This window comes from Eublepharis macularius, chromosome 19 (genome assembly GCF_028583425.1).
Source record: "Eublepharis macularius isolate TG4126 chromosome 19, MPM_Emac_v1.0, whole genome shotgun sequence".
Lineage (NCBI taxonomy): Eukaryota > Metazoa > Chordata > Lepidosauria > Squamata > Eublepharidae > Eublepharis > Eublepharis macularius.
The window spans coordinates 11,511,909-11,531,446 of NC_072808.1; the positions used below are offsets into that span (position 1 = coordinate 11,511,909).

The 19,538-nt window shown below is 46.2% G+C and overlaps 1 protein-coding gene across 2 annotated transcripts in view; it reads right to left on the minus strand.

The window, feature by feature from the left end:
• The window catches only part of RAPGEF3 (Rap guanine nucleotide exchange factor 3), a 63,041-nt gene extending 43,728 nt beyond the window's left edge, over positions 1-19,313 (minus strand). For both annotated transcript variants that reach the window (XM_055003725.1, XM_055003724.1), the window contains exons 1-2: positions 19,029-19,313; positions 18,025-18,243 (exon numbers count right to left, since the gene is read on the minus strand). In XM_055003725.1, the coding sequence (XP_054859700.1) occupies positions 18,025-18,243; positions 19,029-19,034 (225 nt within the window). In that variant the 5' untranslated portion in view covers positions 19,035-19,313. The remainder of the gene's footprint in view (positions 1-18,024; positions 18,244-19,028) is intronic.
• Between the last annotated feature and the right edge of the window lie 225 nt (positions 19,314-19,538).

Below are 19,538 nucleotides of genomic sequence, written 5' to 3' on the forward strand. Positions count from 1 at the left end.
TAACGTCCGCCCTCCAAAGCCACCATTTTCTCCAGGAGAACTGGTTGCTATCGCCTGGAGATCAGTTGTAATCCCAGGAGATCTCCAGCCACCATCTGGAGGCTGACAAGCCTAGCTGTAAGGTCTGCAATCCACTGAATTCAAGAAGTGAGCTTTTATCTTGCCAATATTGTAATATAAGTCTTTTAGCTACTGCAAGGGCATAGAGGGTTCCTTTTCATGGACCATCCATTAGCGTCCAGCAGGAGGAGTGGGGGCAGGGGATGCCGCACTCCCAGACTCTACCCCCGCCACCACTTACCTGGCTGGCGGGGGGCGGGGAGAGAGAAAGGGGGAATAGGCCCAGGAGTAGGGTTGCCAGCCTCCAGGTAGTGGCTGGAGATCTCCTGGAATTGCAACTCATCTCCAGGCCACAAAGATCAGTTCACCTGGAGAAAATGGCTACTTTGGGAGGTGGACTCTATGGAATTATGCCATGCCAAAGTCCTTTCCCTCCCCCAACCCCACTTTCTCCAGGTTTCTCCAGATTTCACCTTCAAGATCTCCAGGAATTTCCCAACTTGGAGCTGGCAACCCTACCCAGGAGACAAGCATGCAGAGGGCATACTCCTAAGCTTTGCAAGGGGCCAATTTTGGCCCTGCGTAAAGCGCAGGAGCTTACCCAGTTGCGGCACAATGACATCACTTCCCAGAAGTGATGTTATTGCATCAGTACCGGGAACGCAAGCACACAGAGTGTGCGGATGGGAAGAAGACTCCAGGTAAGCATGATTCCGTTCATTCCTATAACTCTCCTTATCATATTTATTAATCAACATCAACAATTTATAAACAAATATTGGAGGTTTCATTTTCTACATTGAGGGATATGATTTGCCCTGTCATTCTTCACTCCTGTTTCTTTCCCACTCTACTGAGGTGGGTGTCTACAGATAACACCTCCCCTCAAAAAGGACAAAAGAGGGAAAAGACAAAATGCGTATATGCTAATTTACATTTATAGATGTAAATTTAAACATAGAATTGGACCTCTAGAAGATCTCCACTAACTGAAAAGTGGAGGTAATTATAGTTTACCCCATTGTACCACTGCCAATCTCTGACTTATTCTCCCCTCAGGCTGGGGTCCACAGAAGCAGAATTTTGGATTGCAGCAGAAAGAGGAAAGTGAAGAAGGACCACTCTGCTGATGGAAATAACAACAACAACATTCGATTTAATTACTGCCCTTCAGGACAACTTCATACCCACTCAGAGCAGTTTACAAAGTATGTTATTATTATCCCCACAACAACAATCACCTTGTGAGGTGGGTGGGGCTGAGAGAGCTCCGAGAGAGCTGTGACTGACCCAAGGTCACCCAGCGGGCTACAAGCAGAGGAGTGGGGAATCAAACCTGCCTCTCCAGATTAGAGTCCCGCCGCTCTTAACTACTACACCAAGCTGGCTCTCTGTCAGTAGAAAAGTTCTCCAGGGTCCATAATTACAGTAATTTAAATCAAAATCCAATTCACCCTAATGCCAGGTCTGTTTGCTAATCCAGTATCAACTGTTGAAGGAGAACTTTTCCAGGCCCTTATTAAGGCCTTTGAAAAAACGAAACCCTCCCCTCAAGTCATAGTTGACTTTTACTAACCAAGGCCAACCCTGCTTAGCTTTTGAGATCAGACTCTCCTGGGCTATCCAGGTCAGTCATTGTCTTTAATGCTTCCCCCCCCCCCCATTACATGCTTTCAAGCTGCAGGTAACTCTGGGAACTCTGTGACTGCTCAGGAACAGTCTCTGCAGCCACTGTAGCTGATTTTACTGGAGTTCAGAAGAAGAACTTGGGCATTCCAGAGACAAGGTCTAAAAAAACCTAGGATGACATAGGGTTGCCAGCCTCCAGGTAGTGGCTGGAGATCTCCTGGAATTACAACTCATCTCCAGGCCACAGAGATCAGTTCACCTGGAGAAAATTGCTACTTTGGGGGGGTGGACTCTATGGAATTATGCCATGCCGAGGTCCTTTCCCTCCCGAAACCCCGCTTTCTCCAGGCTTCTCCAGGTTTCACCCCCCAGATCTCCAGGAATTTCCCAACTTGGAGCTGGCAACCCTACATCTGAGCATCCCAATGGCCTCTTCTCCACATTGAGATTTTGTTGCAGCGTGCCCCCCCCTCCTTTACACACACACCAGCCAGGTTTTAATCCCACCTTTTCCTGTGTTTTTTCAGACCAGCTTTGCGGCAGACTGAAAAAAACACAGGGAGGAAACTTTTAAGTGGGGTGGGAAACAAAAATGATACCAGTTGTAAGGGAAGGGATAAACTAGGATTACCAACTTTGAACTGGGAAACTCCTGGAGATTATGGGGTGGTGCCAGGGAGAGTGGAGGCTGGGGAGGGCAGGCGCTCAGCAGTGATAGAGAGCCAAGCTACAAGTGACGCCTGACACAGGTTGGACACTTGTCAGCTTCCCTCAAGTTTTGATGGGAAATGTAGGCGTCCTGGTCTTGCAGCTTGGCTCTCCATTTAATTGAAGTTTACAGAGTGGCAGTCTATGGGAGGGAAAACAAGCAGTTGGGAGGGGAGTGCAGGTGTCAGGCTCCCACTGAGCGCCCCTCTTCCCCACCGCTGGGTGTGGGGAGGAGGGGGGACTCTGTATCACTGTTGAGCATGTTGCACTTAGCCCACGGGGGACTGTGGTCTCGTTATATCTTGGCCCACCTGGAGGTTGGCAAATCTAAGTCTCACAAAGTTGGTTGAACTCAGAAACGGGACCAGTTCACATGCTTATATGGCCAAAAATCTCTTCATGCAATAGTGGTGGTGTATATCCCCACCTCTCCTTGACACACACTTGAGGTACTTTGATATGTATACAGTTATAACATTTAGTTGCTAAATTGGTTACACTGATCAGTTAAAATATTTTGATTGACTAGCTGGTGTCCCTGATTAATCTGGTAGCAGGATTTTAAAAAAAAAAAACTTTTGTGCAAGTCGTTGATTTGTGGAACTCACTGCCACAAGACACAGTGATGGCCAACTGGCTTAAAGGGATTTAAAACAGGGTTGAAGAAATCCATTCAGCCACAATTTCTCTCAACCCATATAGCAAGGAAGAGTAGTAACACTGGGTCCTGGAATGGGGTAAATCTGTCCGTCATGCCTTCTTCTCAAACATTATCCCCTTCCACTCATCCCAGTCAGGCCATGGGAAAGTTGCTCTCCCCATTCAGCACGACTGCTTGTGCCAAGTACATATGAAGCGATCTTGAGATTATGACCTTTCTAAGCACGCAGGCCTACTGTTTTGGACTTTTATCAACGCATGTATATGTTAGCCTGTCCTTTGTTCTAGGAATACAGAGCAGTGTCCGTTGTGTTCGATCTCCCTGTTTTATCCCTCCCATAAGCCTGTAAAGTAGATTAGGCTGAGACTTTGCCCAAATTCATTCAGTGAGGGCCAAGCTACACATGACGAATGACACTTGAACAGCAAGTGTATTTCTCCCTGTTCACTTGCCCTCCAGTCAATCCACTTGCCGTTCAAGTGTCATTCATCACTTGTAGCTTGGCCCTGAGTCTTATGGCCAAGTGGTGTTCTGAAGTCATGCTTTAACCACTACACCACACTGGCTCAGAACTTTGTGTGCATTTAAAGAAAACTAGAGACACTAACTGCCCCCCAAATCACCAGGAGTTTATCAAGTTGGTTTTGGCATGTGCATTCAGACACGCTTCTTAATGTTCACTTCAGTTATTCTAGGCTCGAGCCAGGACACTGAAAATAGGGTTCTGGGAATAATAACAATTGTAGCTGACCATGGCTAAGCTCACTTTCATATGGCAGAAATGACAGGAAGCAATAGGCTGCAGCCCCTGTTTTTCTCAGAAATGTCCTCTTTCAGGACACGGTCCCCTCCCCCCCAAGGTCCTTCGCTAGCTTGCCAAGGCTCCTTGCTTCTCCAGCCGTGGAGCACAAACAGCTTCCCCGCCTCTGTAATGTGTTTACACAGCAAACATCACAAGAGCGGCCTGCTGCCAGGAGCAAGGAAAATGCCTCAAGCCCAGGCTCCGCTCCTAAGCAAAAGGGCTTCAGGGCCGGCTGGGGACTCGGCAGGCATGCCCCAAATTCTACACAGGCCCGGTCTCGTCGATGGACTCGCCATTCAAAGATCAAGTTGAGCGCATGCAAATGCCCAAGTAAGGCATGTAGCATCCTCGCCCTTGCCCAAGGCAACATTCCTGGGTTGCAGACATCAAACAGATCAGCCTCCGATCTTGCTAATTAATTAATTTTTCCCCCTTCTGTGGGATCAATGTTATAAAACAAATCCTTAGCGGCAAGAGGCAGAAAACTACAAAGAAAAGTAAAATACAAGGAATTGAGTTGCTCAGTTCCTGGGGTCCTCCCCATCTCCCTTCTGCAACCACCACCCCGTGTTCTCTCCCATCTGCCCTCCATAGAAGCAATGAGAATGGATTGAAGAAAAGAATTGCCTGCTCCATCCCTCGAGGACAGGAGGAGTGCATACTTTTCCCCACACTGAGAGCGAAACCACAAGAGACGAATTGCACGAGGACGCTCACGTGAAGGGAGTCAGAATGTTAGCCGGGAAGCTGAGTTTTACAAGGCAGATCGGAAGGCTTTGTCAATTCCCCCTCTCTACAGAGCTGCAAAGATCGCTCCCCAGAGGGTTTGTTTATTTCCTCTTCATCTCCTAGAAGGGGAGGTGAAACTAACAGAGACAAAAAAACTTTTGTGAAAATATTTGGAAACAAAGGTTTACAATATTATGCTGCTTCAACATTTCATTTTGTTTTAGTGAAAAGTACGCTGGTACGTTTTCATTCGAAGTTGCTCTCTTCTAAACCAGACTATTGACCCGTCAAGCTTAACGTTGCCTACTCCCACTGGCAGCAGCTATCCAAGACCTGAGGCACAGACAGGTCTTTCCTAGTCTCTCTGCCGAGATCTTTCACTTTTGGAATAAAAGCAAACATTTGGGAAACTCATCTCACATAATGCAAAATGGAGAGACTGCCAATAGCCAGCCAGTGATGGTAAATGAATGCTAGTCGTAACTCTTAATTCTTGACTATTATTGTTTCCAATTTGAAGCCTCAATATATATTTTATAGGAAAGCCCAATGAGAAGCCAAGTGTTGAGTTCATTATTTTTATCACAGCTTTCCCAAAGGAGCACAGGGGCATGTATAATCCCCTCCCCCCCACCACCCATTTTATCCTTACAATTGTGAGACAGATTAGGCTGAGAGAGAGAGCAACTGGTCCAACGTCACACAGTGAGCTTCCATGGCAGAGCAGGAATTCCAACCTGGGTTTCCCCCGTCATAACCTGACAGTAACCACTACATAGATCCAGAGGAGTTAGCCGTGTTAGTCTGCAGTAGCAAAATAGAAAAGAGTCCAGTAGCACCTTTAAAACTAACCAACTTTACTGTAGCATAAGCTTTTGAGAATCACAGTTCTCTTCGTCAGATGCAGGACGAAAAGAACTGTGATTCTCGAAAAATTGTGCTACAGTAAAGTTGGTTAGTCTTAAAGGTGCTACTGGACTCTTTTCTATTTTAGTAACCACTACATAACACTATCTGTTTGGTTATTGTCAAAAAAGCAAGATTGGGGTCCAGTAGCACCTTAAAGACCAACTAATGTTCAGGGTATAAGCTTTCAAGAGTCAAAACTCTCTTTGTCTTTAATAATAATCATAATATTTGATTTATATACTGACCTTCAGGACAACTTAATGCTCACTCAGAGCTGTTTACAAAGTATGTTATTATTATCTCCACAACAAAACACCCTGTGAGGAGGGTGGGGCTGAGAGAGCTCTGAGGGAGCTGTGACTGACCCAAGGTCACCCAGCTGGCTTCAAGGGGAGAAGTGGGGAATCAAACCCGGTTCTCCAGATTAGAGTCCTGCCGCTCTTAAGTGACTGGCCCAAGGTCACCCAGCTGACTTCAAGCAGAGGAGTGGGGAATCAAACCTGGTTCTCCAGATAAGAGTTCCACGCTCTTAACCACTACACCAAATGGGCTCTCAGGTGCTACTGGACCTGAATCTTGCTCTTCTACTACAAACCAACATGGCTATCCTCCAGAAACCATCTTGTTGAAAAAGCCGTAATTAAAAGTTGGAATGCAACAATACGTAAGCACAGATGTGCTGCCAAGTCACAACTGACTTATGGCAACCCCAGCAAGAGAAGGCAAACGAGAAGCAGAGGTTGTTTGCCATTGCCTTCCTCTGCAGTCTGCATTGGTGGTCTCCCATCCAAGCACTGCCCCTGCTTAGCTTCTGAGATTTGATGACATCAAGCGATGCCCTGCTGCCTTCCCTCCTGATTTGTGGCAATAGCCTGGCATAATGTTCCATCTTCTCTGTTGCTATCCTCTAGTTTCCATCTACAGACTTTGGTCCCCTGGATGGAACCAAACAACTCTCTCTGGTTTGTACAGGATTATTGGATGACTCACTGGGAATACATTGGCTGTTTTCATATGTCTTACCTGCTGCTGGAACATCGCGCAAAACACCCGGAAGACAGCATCTTCTTGCGCAAAATCACGCTAGGAAGACGCTGTCATCCGAGAGTTGTGTGTGAAATGGTGTCTTTCTGATGCGATTTCATGCAAGAAGACACTGTCTTCCGGGTGTTTCGCGCGATGTTCCGGCAGCAGGTAGGACGTGTGAAAACGGCCGTTGTGTTGTGGCTCCCTGCTGTAGCCCATGCAAAGAAGAAAAACAAAATGTATGATGAAAACTAAAAATGGGTAAAGTTTAAAAGTGGGACCCTGCAACCCTTTCAGTCCACTGCCCTCAGGGCTCATTTCGAGGGGGAGCGCTCAGGAACGCAGTTCCAGCAGTTCCCCAATGAGGTCACATGTCAGGTGGCCATGCCCACCTGACTCTCAGCCCTTTTGGGCCCGTTTCGGCCTGGATTGGGGTTGAAACAGCCTGGATCGTGCCTCTGACGGGTGGTGGATCACTCTCCTGTTCAGCAGCGGCCTGATCCTGACCATTTTGGGCCCCTTTTCAGCCATTTTCAGCCCCTTTTTGCCGTTTTGGGCCCAATTTCGGCCCTGAAGGGCCAGAATTGGGTCCAAAAAAAGCCAGAATAGGTGATGTCAGGGGGTGTGGAATATGCAAATCAGTTATGCTAATGACACACTTCTGGCGATGGCAAGGGGTGTGGCATATGCTAATGAGTTATGCTAATGAGTTCCTCCAGCTCTTTTTCTACGAAATGACCCCTGACTGCCCTAAACCATGCAGGAGCCCTGGCAAAGAACTAAAGGCTGCCTAATCTGCAATCTCAACGGGTATTACATCAGCTGGGCAGGAGTGCCAGGTATTCATGCCAGGAACCTTGTGCCACCTTCTGCCTCACCAAGATAATACTGAAAAGGTAAGTGGACTAGCCCAGCAGTTAAGGTGAATTAAACTCTCTCAAGGGATGTCCAGTTAGACCAGTCCTTTCCAAAGCCTTCCAAACACTTGAATGCGGTTCTGTGTGGTCCTGTGCCAAATTCCTGCCCCAGAAGGATACTATTTCCACGGAAACAACCTGAGAGTGTGCCATTCTTCTTGCCTTGTTGACAATGACTTTACAAGCTCATATTCTTGTGTTCAGAACCACCTTTTCCAAATATCAGTAGCATTGCCCTACATTAACAAGGATTTCACTTATGTTATTGTTTGCCCTTGCAACTCCAGTAGAGTCTACATTATTGGTTGGTTGGTTATGACTCTTGATACCAAAAGGCAGGTTGTAACAATTTTAAACAATTGGAAAGTAGTTTAAAAAACAACCCTCAGACGCAATAAAATCCCAATTTATTTATTTATTTTTGGAAAGCATTTTCAAACTTTATTTACAACTGTCACAGTGACAAAAGCAGTTTGAAAAAAATGCTAGCTTTTCCCCTGAGGCTCAAAAAAGAATTACAGAAATATAGAATGTAATATACAACAGGAGAAGTTCAACAGGAGCGCTTTGTTCTCCAGACACATTCAAACAACAACAGACGTACGAGCAACAACAACAAAAGAGACATTTTGAAAAGGATATGCAAATATTTAAAGACAAACAGCATTTCCACTCTAGTCCTAAGCGTAAGGAATAATTTTTGCTTGTCCTAGTGGGTAACATTTGACAATTTCAAACCCAATTTAAAAAGGAACATGGTGCTGCCGGTCAGTCAGACATCCTGAGAAAAAAAACCAGCCTCTCTCACAGTCTGCTGAGCACTGAAGAAGGGCATCTTAAAGGCGTTATTACAGGCTTGGAAGCCTCGTTTGGTCTTGGGGCCGCATGGGAAAGAAAGAGGAGGTTTAACCCTTCAATTGCTGTTTGGACGCAACAGTCCTAACTAGGTTCTGTCCCCTTTGCTATTAGTATTTTACAGGGGCAAAAAAGTACATGCCCTTTAAATAAAGATCTCCTCCTGCTCCCTTAAACTGCTAATAACAACGACAGAAGCCTGCTTTCAATTAGTGAAATTGAGTGAGGGCTGTAGGGTTAAATCCGCTCCCCTGTATGACCCTGAGGTGCATGAGACTTTCATTTGTGGATAGACGGAGTTGAGGTGCATGATCTTTACCTGCATTTTGCCTTTTTAGAAAAGAGCATTCTACACACCTGGTTTTGCCCGAGAAGACAGAGATAACCCCTATTCTCAAACCATCCCCCCCGTCACCAGCAAATGCTCCCTGAAAACAGTAATTAACTATTCAATACCAAACCGCTATTAGCCATATATGACCCCTATAGTAGCTGAAACGTGTCCCGAAGACTCCAGCACCCTTCCAAGTCTATTGACTTCAATGGATTTAGAAAGGGGCAACTAGGCTTAGAGCTGCACTGCCAATTTCCCATTTCTTAGCTTGTGACTTCAGGAAGCCGATCTATCTAGAGATCTTCCAAGAAAGTGACCTGATTTGAAAGAGACATTTAATGGAGATGGGAACCATTTATTTTAGCTTGGTATGGGGCAGATCGTGTCTGGGAAAGCCCGGGTGATCCTGATCTCATCAGATCTCAGAACCTCTCTATACAAGACATCCATCTGACATGTGAAGAACATGTGTTGGGAGATGCAATGTTAGCTGGGAAGGGTAGTTTTAAAAGACAGAGCTGGGGGCAGGGCAAAGGCTTTGCTATACACTGGAGCTGTGTGAAGGGGCTGTGAAATGCCAGAAGGGAAACTTCAGCCAATTATAACCTCTCCAGGTCCAAGCCCGGCTCTGGAAGGCAGCTGCAGCTCATTTCCATTCCTCGCTGCCCTCTGGTTGCGACCCCACACAGTTTTAGACTGGAGAAGTAAAATTGATGGAGTCTTCCAGGAGGTGAAGATGAAATTAACAACCTTGTGAGGAGCAATCTCTGCCGGCACTGTCTTTTTAAACTACACTTCCTGGCTAATATTGCATCTCCTTACACTTGATGAACATGCGCCACGGTGTCTCGTGTAAAGAGAGTCTCAGAAGCTAAGCAGGTTAGGCCTTAGTTAGCAATTGAGTGGGAGACCTCCAAGGAAGTCCAGGGTTGCAGAGGCAGACAATAGCAAACCACTTCTGTTAATCTCTTGAAAACCATAACTCAACTAACAGGGGCCACCATAACTCAACTATGACTTGAGGGCACTCTCTACCACCATGGGGCAGGTAGATGTCTACTGCACAACATTGGTTTCAGAGGGCAGGCTGTGCCCCATCAAATAAAAGCCTCTAAACTGGACTTCTGGGAAGTGCCAGAAGAATCTCAGTGCTTCTACATTCTAGAAAGAAAGATTCAGATTTAATCTGCAGCCGGGAATGCAAGATGTCCTGGGGGCGGGAGGACCTGAAAGAGGCCAGTCTAACTCGTTTCTGAACCAGACTGTGATAAAAGGATGGAAGGAGAGTCAACAATTCACTCACTCAGGACTGTCCCCAAGGAGGTGACACCTGTTTCCCAGGCAACTAGTTACGGAACCACTAGTTACGGAGCTGCGGCCAAATTCGTCTGGCTACTGACTCCAAAAAGTAGAATAAAAGTTCTCTTTAATGCTTACTGACCTGGATGTAGAACCTGCTACTGTGTGAATTACTGCCATTGCCCCCAGTCAAGCCGCCTCCTTGTTTCTTGCCTGTCCCTTCTCGGCTCCCTTGCCTACAGCAGGAGGAACTGTAGCCAACATTTTCATTGGGAGGGCAGCAGGCCCTTGGCTTGGTTTCGGAGCACTCGCTTTGCATACAGAATGGCCAGATTTTATCCCCAGCCTCTCTAGCTAAAAAGACCTCCAACTGCAGGGATAGGGAAATTTACAGAGCTACCGCTGCAAATCCGAGTGGAAGAGAAGACTCCCATCGCTTGCAGACCTAAGAAGGTGACCCTTGCGACCGGACTCAGACACAATCCCATCAAAAACATTTGTTGATTGTATGTAGCCCCCTCTTCCCTGCATTGTCCCTTTCCCAACCTCTGGGGAAATTGAGGGGAAAACGTACTTATGCACATAGAGATGCTTTGAATTTTTAAAAGCTGGCTAGATTTTGGTGGCAAAGGCAAGGCAGGGCTTTCCCCAAACCAGGTCATTTTTTTTTTTTACCAAAGACTAGGAATAGAGAGAGGTGGTGTCGCCAGCTGACCTGGAGAAAAGCCTGTCACTTTAACCGAGGCTTGAATGAATGAAATTCTGCCCTCAAGTCAGAGTTGACTTGTGATGACCCCTGGTGGGGGTTTCATGGCAAGAGACTAACAGAGGTGGTTTGCTATGGCCTGCCTCTGCAGCCCTGGTCTTCAAGATTTGATTTACCGTAACACTATGAAAAGCTTTACCTGCCCATCTCCACACATTAAGGTAAAGGTGTGCAAGCACCGAGTCATTACTGACCCATGCAGGGACATCGCATCATGACGTTTTTTTGGCAGACTTTTGTTACGGGGTGGTTTGCCATGGCCTTCCCCAGTTATCTACACTTTAGCCCCAGGAAACTGGGTACTCATTTTACCGACCTCGGAAGGATGGAAGGCTGAGGGCCAAGCTACACATGACGAATGACACTTGAACGGCAAGTGGATAGAGTGGAGGGCAAGTGAACAGGGAGAAATACACTTGCTGTTCAAGTGTCATTCGTCATGTGTAGCTTGGCCCTCAGCCTCATCCACCTCGCAGGGTGATTGTTGTGAGGATAATAACTCACTTTGTAAACCGCTCTGAGTGGGTGTTAAGTTGTCCTGAAGGGACAACAGGGCTTTTTTTCTGGGGAAAGAGGTGGTGGAACTCAGGACTGCACAATGATGTCACTTTGGGTCAGCTGGAACAAGGGTGGTGGAGTTTTTTAAAGTTTAAATTGCCCTTGGCGAAAATGGTCACATAGCCGGTGGCCCCGCCCCCCAATCTCCAGACAGACGGGAGTTTAGATTGCCCTCCGCGCTGCTCGGTGGTGTGGAGGGCAATCTAAACTCCCCTCTGTCTGGAGATCAGGGGGTGGGGCCACCGGCCATGTGACCATTTTTAAGAGGCGCCAGAACTCTGTTCCACCACATTCCCGCTGGAAAAAAGCCCTGGCAGTATATAAATCAAATGTTGTTGTTGATGGTGATGACTATAACAAATTCTTATCAATCGTCTCTCCCTCTTACAATGGGTCAAGAACAGGACATGTTCTGGCTGGCCTTGGGCAAGGTGTTATCTCTTTGTCTAAAATAAACAGGAGTCTTGTAGAAGCCCAACGTACCTCTTTGTAGCACTGTTATAAAATACTGCACTGACAATCTGAGGAAAGGATACCACCCTTGCAAGCAGAAGAAAATAAATACAGCCAGTGGCTAATTCCTAATTGGAGAGTAAAAACTCCACCTTGCCTAGCAGCTACAGTTTTTCTGCAGCTTTCCTTAGAAACAATCCAAGAGATGAATTAGTGAAAGAAAAATGCTTTGTACAAGTTTGGAGGTACTTCTTAAATTTGCTATTCTTCTCCCTCCCCCCTCCCCCCCAAATCCAAGAGATTAAGAGTTGTCTAAAAATGAACCAAACAAGGCCAGTCTTGTCTGTTATTACTGCTGGTTGTTCTCCATGCTCACACTCTCTGAGACAGGGTCTTTCCTTTAACCAGATAACCTAATCCTTTTAATGGAAGGTACCAGCGTTTGAACCTGGAAATTTCTACATGTTAAACAAGGTGCTCTACTGTGCTACAGCCCTAGGACAATACATCATAGTCCAGGACCATTTAGGGTCCTACTTTGGGTCCAGACTATGGAGCAGGGGGAGAAATCCTGTGTAGAGTTACTGCAGACTAACCCATTAAAGCCAATGAGTTTAAACTGGAGTAACTCTGCATAGAAATGCATTGTTCATCTTCTACCCTTGTACAGTTTTGCAAAAAAAAAAAAACCCAACCCTCCCACCCCACACTGTTATTAGCTTTGGAAAGCGAAAGACAAGTACCCTCAATTGGCTGGTCTGTTAACAGCCCTGGGCTGTTAATCGTGGTTTGTGTTTTAATGGATCCCTCTGGAAGGATTAAATACTTTTTCCTAGTTACAGCCCTGATTTGCTCTGCAGGGCAGTTATTGGCCTTTTAAATATGCTAAGAAGATTGATGGAGGATCTCCCATGTCCTTTCTGTTTTGGCCTCCAGCTATGAATGAGAAAGTCCCTGTTTGAATCTCAGCTCTGCCGTTAATTCATTTAGTGGCTTTAGGTAAGCTTCCCTCTCTCTCTGAGGGCCAAGCTACAAGTGATAAATGACACTTGAACGGCAAATGAACAGACTCAGGGCCAAGCTACACATGACGAATGACACTTGAACAGCAAGTGTATTTCTCCCTGTTCACTTGCCCTCCACTCAATCCACTTGCCATTCAAGTGTCATTCGTCATGTGTAGCTTGGCCCTCACGTGTATTCCCCCCTGTTCACTTGCGCTCCACTTGCGCTCCACTTGATCACATGTGTTCGAGTGGCGTGCAAGTGAACAGGGAGGAATACACATGAGTCTGTTCACTTGCCGTTCAAGTGTCATTCGTCATGTGTAGCTTGGCCCACAGTCTCCCCACCAGCAACACTAGGATAACAATATGAGTGTACTTTATAGAATAGTAAAGAGTCCAGTAGCACCTTTAAGAATAACTAACTTTATTGTAGCGTAAGCTTTCGAGAGCCACAGCTCTCTTCGTCAGATGCATCTGATGAAGAGAGCTGTGATTCTCAAAAGCTTATGCTACAATAAAGTTGGTTAGTTGCGTGCATCTGTTGAAGAGAGCTGTGGTTCTTGAAAGCTTATGCTACAATAAAGTTGGTTAGTCTTAAAGGTGCTACTGGATTCTTTACTATTTTGCAACTACAAACTCCTGCCTAACTCCTCTGAATCTACTTTATAGGGTTGTTGTAAGGCTCACCTCAAGACAGTCTATATAATACACTATGTTTGAAAGTGCCATATAAATGCAAAGCATTAAAAAAAACCCTGCACCATGGTTTAAATTGACATCAAACATATTTTGAAGTCTCTGAGTTGTGGAGAATTTTCCCAAGCGAACAGCCTGCTACCTCTGCTTTAAGTCTTTGAGATCACCAGTTCAATTCTCCTTACTTTTAAAAAAAAAATCAAGAGGAAAGAGGCTTCCCAGGGGAACTCCCGGCTGTTCTCTTTGGTCGCAGGAAGGGCGATGGCCTTTGGGAACAGCAGTAGCCAAATAGAGTCAGGAGGAAAACTGCAGGTCCCGGGTTTTGGCCGGCTGCCGATGTTGGCCGGATTTCTGGCGACAAGCTGACTCTCTACATTCTCAGGCAGGAAAATGGGGAAGTGACAATCCCACTTAGGAGGGGCTGGCCTTCTTACCGCTCGAACGTAGAGAAAGCGACTGAAATAGCATTTCCAAATCCAAGAGGGTGTGATCTAAGGCAGATAATGGACGGATGGGGAATCCCAAAGATAATGCTGGGACTAGATCTGTTTAATATTATGAAGTCGGAGTTCAACAGTTACGGCCACAGAGGTAGCGTTGGCGGAGTGCTAGGACTGCCACTTTTTAACCTAGCTTCTAGAGGTTTCCCACAAACCAGACTAATTTGGGGTCATTTTATTTTGCGGCAATGGATACCAGCCTCAGCCATGTGTTATGTCCACAAAGGGGGAGGGGAAGATTCAAATTGGGCAGCGACAATACACCATACAGACCGGACTGGTAGGAGTGGAGTAGCTGAACAACACCAGGTTAAAACTTCACGCCGTGCCTGAGAAAGCCGTGTTTCGCACCCTGCTTATGATACAGAGATAATAAGAGCTTATGGGTTTTAGGGTTTTATACACTTTCTGTGTGTATAAAAAAGCGCTTTAGAACCTTTTGGTAGGTTAAAAAATGGGAATCATGGAAGAACTTGGAGACATCAGGTGATTGTCACCATATATGCATAGGCTTAAATAGTTGAAATGGACAGCTGGAGCTTTTCATAGCACAGAAATAAATCATATCCCTTTAAACCTCTTTTAACAGGATGGAAGGATTTTTGTCCAGGCAGTGGGTAACCCTATGTATGTACCATACCATGATGTTAAAAGTTTTTTAAAAATCAAATTCATGGAAGATGGTCTTGTCAGTGGAAGATTGCATTTTGGGGGTCACAGATGTATTTTATCAGACATGCATTCATCATTTATTCCACACTTCCTCCTAGCTTCACCAAGTATCTCTTTCACGCTTTGCTTCCTCATTAATTCATACCACTCTTCCACTTCCGAAATGATCTAAAGAAAAAGACCTGCCCCTTTGGTGGTGGAGAGTGCTGTCAAGTCATAGCTGGCTTATGGCGACCCCTGCTGGGATTTTCAAAGCAGGAGACTTAACAGAGGTGGTTTATCACTGCCTGCCTCTGCTTAGCAACCTTGGTCTTCTTTGGAGGTCTCCCATCCAATTACTAACCAAGGCTGACCCTGCTTCCAAGATCTGACAAGATCATGATTTCCTGGGCTATCCAGGAGACAGCTGTGTTTTTTAAAAGAGTTCGATCCCGGCGGAAGCCATGTTCAAGTAGCTGGCTCCAGGTTGACTCAGGCAAAAAGACAGGGGGAACGGTCCCAAACTCCAAGGCAAAGGCACACTAAGGACACGCCAAAAGACCACTGCTGCAATCCAAAACTTTATTCACAAATGCCAAGAGTCAAATCAAGAAAACAGGCGAGTGCCCACACTCTCCGGCTGCTCTTGGCAGGAGATTGGCAACGGGTTTGCCTGGCTAAATTGTCCCGTTTTGCAAGGCTCACAGCTTCATCAAAAGCCACAAATGAATTCTTAGTATGAAACGTGTTTCTTTTACTGAAAAATAACCTGCTGGACAAGAATCAAGTTTCTTCTTAGTTTTAGTTGAACAGAATTTCCTCTGTTCCTCTTATCCTCGGAGAGTGCGGGTGCTCCCCTGTTTTCTTGATTTGTCCAGGTTGACTAAGGGCCAAGCTACACATGACTCAATCCACTTGCCGTTCAAGTGTCATTCGTCATGTGTAGCTTGGCCCTGAGAGAGCTCTAAGAGAGCTGTCTCTGACCCAAGGTCACCCAGCTGGCTTCAAGCAGAGCAGTGGGGAATCAAACCCGGTTCTCCAGATTAGAGTCCTGCCGTTCTTAACCACTACACCATACCGGCTGCAAAGTAGAGCTTAGGCTGCAAGTGTGTGACTGGCCCAAGGTCACCCAATGAGCTTTCACTGCAGAGTGGAGATTCGAACCTGGGTCTCCCGGATTCTAGTGCAACACTCTTAACCACTACATCATGATGTCATGATGATGCCAATGGAAAGGAGCAATTCAAAGCAGGGAAATGGCAGGTGGCAAAAAAAGTTTGCGTACAGGAAGGTTAAACTGCTCCTGAGCCTTCTTATTATGCCTAGAATGCAATCATTTCATTGTGAGTTAGGAGAAGAGACTCACATGACAGGATTAATCTGCTTGGATCACATGCAAATGATCAGCTCGGTGAGACAGAATCTGGAGTTCGATAGCCGGAAGGAAACATCAGCTCTTATACCAATTGTTGATTCTCAGTATGTGTACACACAGCTACTCGCTCACACATGTGTAGCATTGTCACTTGTTACTGTCTATTTGTTGAGCTGGAGCCAACCAGCTTTTCTTCACTGCTGCTGTGGCATTGCGGTTAAGCGGTTGGGCTGCGCATCAGCACTCTGCTAGTTTGAAACCACCCCCCCCTACTGCGATGAACTCTGCAAGCAGCCTTGGATAAGCCACTCCTCTCAGGCCCAGCTGTATAGTGGGGATAATAACAACACTGACTTTGTTCACTGCTCTGAGTGGGGCACATTCATCCAGAAGAGTTGTATATAAACACAGTTCACAGAATCACAGAGTTGGAAGGGGCCGTACAGACCTTCTAGTCCAATCCCCTGCCCAATGCAGGATGAGCCTAAAGCATCCCTGACAAATATTCATCCAGCCTCTTCTTGAAAACTGCCAGTGAAGGGGAGCTCACCACCTCCCTGGGTAGCTGATTCCACCTTGGAACTACTCTGACCATGAAAAAGCTTTTCCTAATATCCAGACGGTACCTTTCTGCATGTAATTTAAGCCCATTGCTTCTGGTCCTACCCTCTGCTGCCAACTGGAACAGCTCCCTGCCCTCCTCCAAATGACAGCCTTTCAAATATTTAAAGAGAGCAACCATGTCCCCCCCCCCCCAATCTTCTCTTCTGCAAATGAAACATTCCCCAGGCCCTCAGCCTTTCCTCGTAGGGCTCAGTCTCCAGACCCCTGATCATCCTCGTCACTCTCCTCTGCACCCTCTCGATTTTGTCTACATTCTTTTTGCATTGAGTTGCTACTATTTGTTACTATTATTAAAAAGGAAGCAGAGAGTTTCCTTTGACCACCCCAGAAGGCTACCCTAGGATCACAGGACCTGCATGGCAAAAGCCGTGTGTGACAGGGAGAATATTACGAAGAGTACTGAGCAAGACTGAGACAAACAACTGGCGGCATCTAACCCATTGTTAGGAGATATGTGGTGTTAATTGCACACTACAGACAGCTCTTTACAGACATACCTAGCACAGTGATTTCTTCATAGATGTGACATGGGGAAAATAATACTGACCTACCTACCTTACAGAAGATTACTGAAATAATATGTAAAATCATTTGCACACTCTAAAATCAATATTATTAATGGTCCCCTTGTAGCTACTTTGTAATTAACCAGTAGGGTTTAGAGGATCTGCATGGTGGTTGTAGTTAGAGAACTGACAAAGATCCAGAAGAGCCAGGTTCAAATCTCCAGTTTTCTACTAAGTTCACTGAGTAACCCTGGGCAAACCACTCTCAGCTTAATCTACCTTACAGGGTTGTTGTGAACATTTAAAAGATAAGGAAGAACCAAATTGGCTTCTCTGAGCTCATTGGAGGAAAGCCAGGATTAAAACATACTAGATCGACCTGGATCAGGGATGTCTAGGTTTGAATCCCTGGCCGGCCACAAAACTCACTGGGTTAGTGACTTGCACCTCTTTTCCAGGTTGGCCTACCTTACGAGGTTGTTATGAGTACGCTGAGCTACTTGGGAGACAGACAGACGGAAATAAATGTATTTGAACAAATACATAAAACCTTTGCACAACTGCTCTAGCCAACTGGATCACGTAGGGAAAAATAACACGGAACGGAACTTGAGTAAAAAGAAATACTATAGAACAGGATACTGGACTAATTCAGAGGTTTTGGTAGCCTGAGTGCTAAAAGTTACCAAGCACACGGACTCCAATTATGAAACAAAAATCCTGCTTCATGTCCTTTCCGGCACCAAGAACACACTGATCTCAATTGATTTGCTATCAAGTTGACTCACAGCAGGCTGCAAAACCAGCTTTGGGTACAATAACAAACTTCGGCTCGTGGCCACATCGACTCGTTTTACGAACGCCCAGGGGGAACCAATCTGCTCGCACCATCACAGCCATAAGTACCCACTTCCAACTCTCCTGTTCCCAAAGCTCAGTACAAGAACACTGGTACTTACCCATCGGATGCCCTGTATCCTCGGGGCGCTGCCCATCTGTCCCTCAAGTTGAATTTGATAGCTGCAGCTGCGGAACAAGTGCATCTTTCTCCAAATCACATACAGCAGATTTCCTTCAGGCACCGTACCTGCTGTGAGTCCCCCAGAGAGCTGGGGCAAGTGTGTGATATCATCAAGCGGGAGCCCGACATGCCATCTTCCATGCCTGCTCAAGGCCACCTTTCGGGAACAAACGAAAACAGCTAGGACTCCTTTTTTCCCCCCGTCCGTTGTTCTGCAATCTGCCAGCACCAGGGAAGGGTCAGACTTATAACACAGTGCAAGAGGAAAGCAACGACGGCCGTAATGTTTACACCATGTTTTATGATCTCCAGACTCCTTCACTTACATTATTTCAACAGTCTGTACAACAATCCTTTAAGGTAGGTCAGCTTTATGATCTCCATAATACAGCAGTGGAAAGCGGGACTGAGGGAACAGTGGTTGATCTAAGGCTATCTACGGTCACTCGGGGATTCCTTCCTTCTCTAGACATTTGTTTCCCTCTGTAGCATATTTAAGAGGCCAACATGATTATTCGAATAGGGTGAATTCAAGTCCATGGGAACTTGGAACATGATAAACATGTCAAGTCTTACAGGTGCCCCATACAGGTGTGGCATAAGAGTTCAAGAATCACAGCTCTCTTTGTCAAGTCCACGGAGGGTTTTCTTCATATCCTCCATGCATCTGACGAAGAGAGCTGTGGTTCTCGAAAGCTTATGCTTTAGTAAAGTTGGTTAGTCTTTAAGGTGCTACTGGACTCTTTGCTGTTTTGCAGCTACAGACTAGCACAGCTAACTCCTCCAAATCTAATCTATGACCAAAACTCTTTGTCACTTTTTGCTAACAGCAAATGAACACAAAGAGAGTTCAGCACTCACCCAGTCAAGCATATATCTGGATGGATTACAAAGCATAAATCAGATCGCTCAACAGGTAACCGAGGTCCACTAGATACTCACCTCCATGTCCTGTGGCCGGTCCACATTGGGAAGTCTACATACAGAGCAGGTGAATATGATCCTCAGTATGGACTCTTAGGAACGCGGCCGAGCTGAAGAATCCCCGGACAGAATCCCTAAAGTATACAACACCACCAGTTCCATTTGGATTGACGTTAGCACCCGGTGCACACTCTAAACAGACCCATTTGTTGGCACACACAAACACACAGCTGCTGGCACAGTCACCAGGATCTTGCTCCTAGGTTCCTGGTCTGACACACAAGGAGAGCGAGAGAGTGTGTGTGTTTGTAGCCTGCTCTTGCACCTTCCCTCTTCTGGAGACCCAGGAGCAACAGCAGGAAAAGCGCCACCGAGGCTGCCGCCAGGAGAGCATTTGGCCACATGCCCAGAACCTCTCAGCTGGAAAAGCCTTAGAGGCTGGGAGCACCACACCCCCCCAGGAGCTGGATAACTCAGCTGGCAGCCACGTTTCTGGTCGAGCAAGTCTGGAGGAGTTCAAAGCGGAGG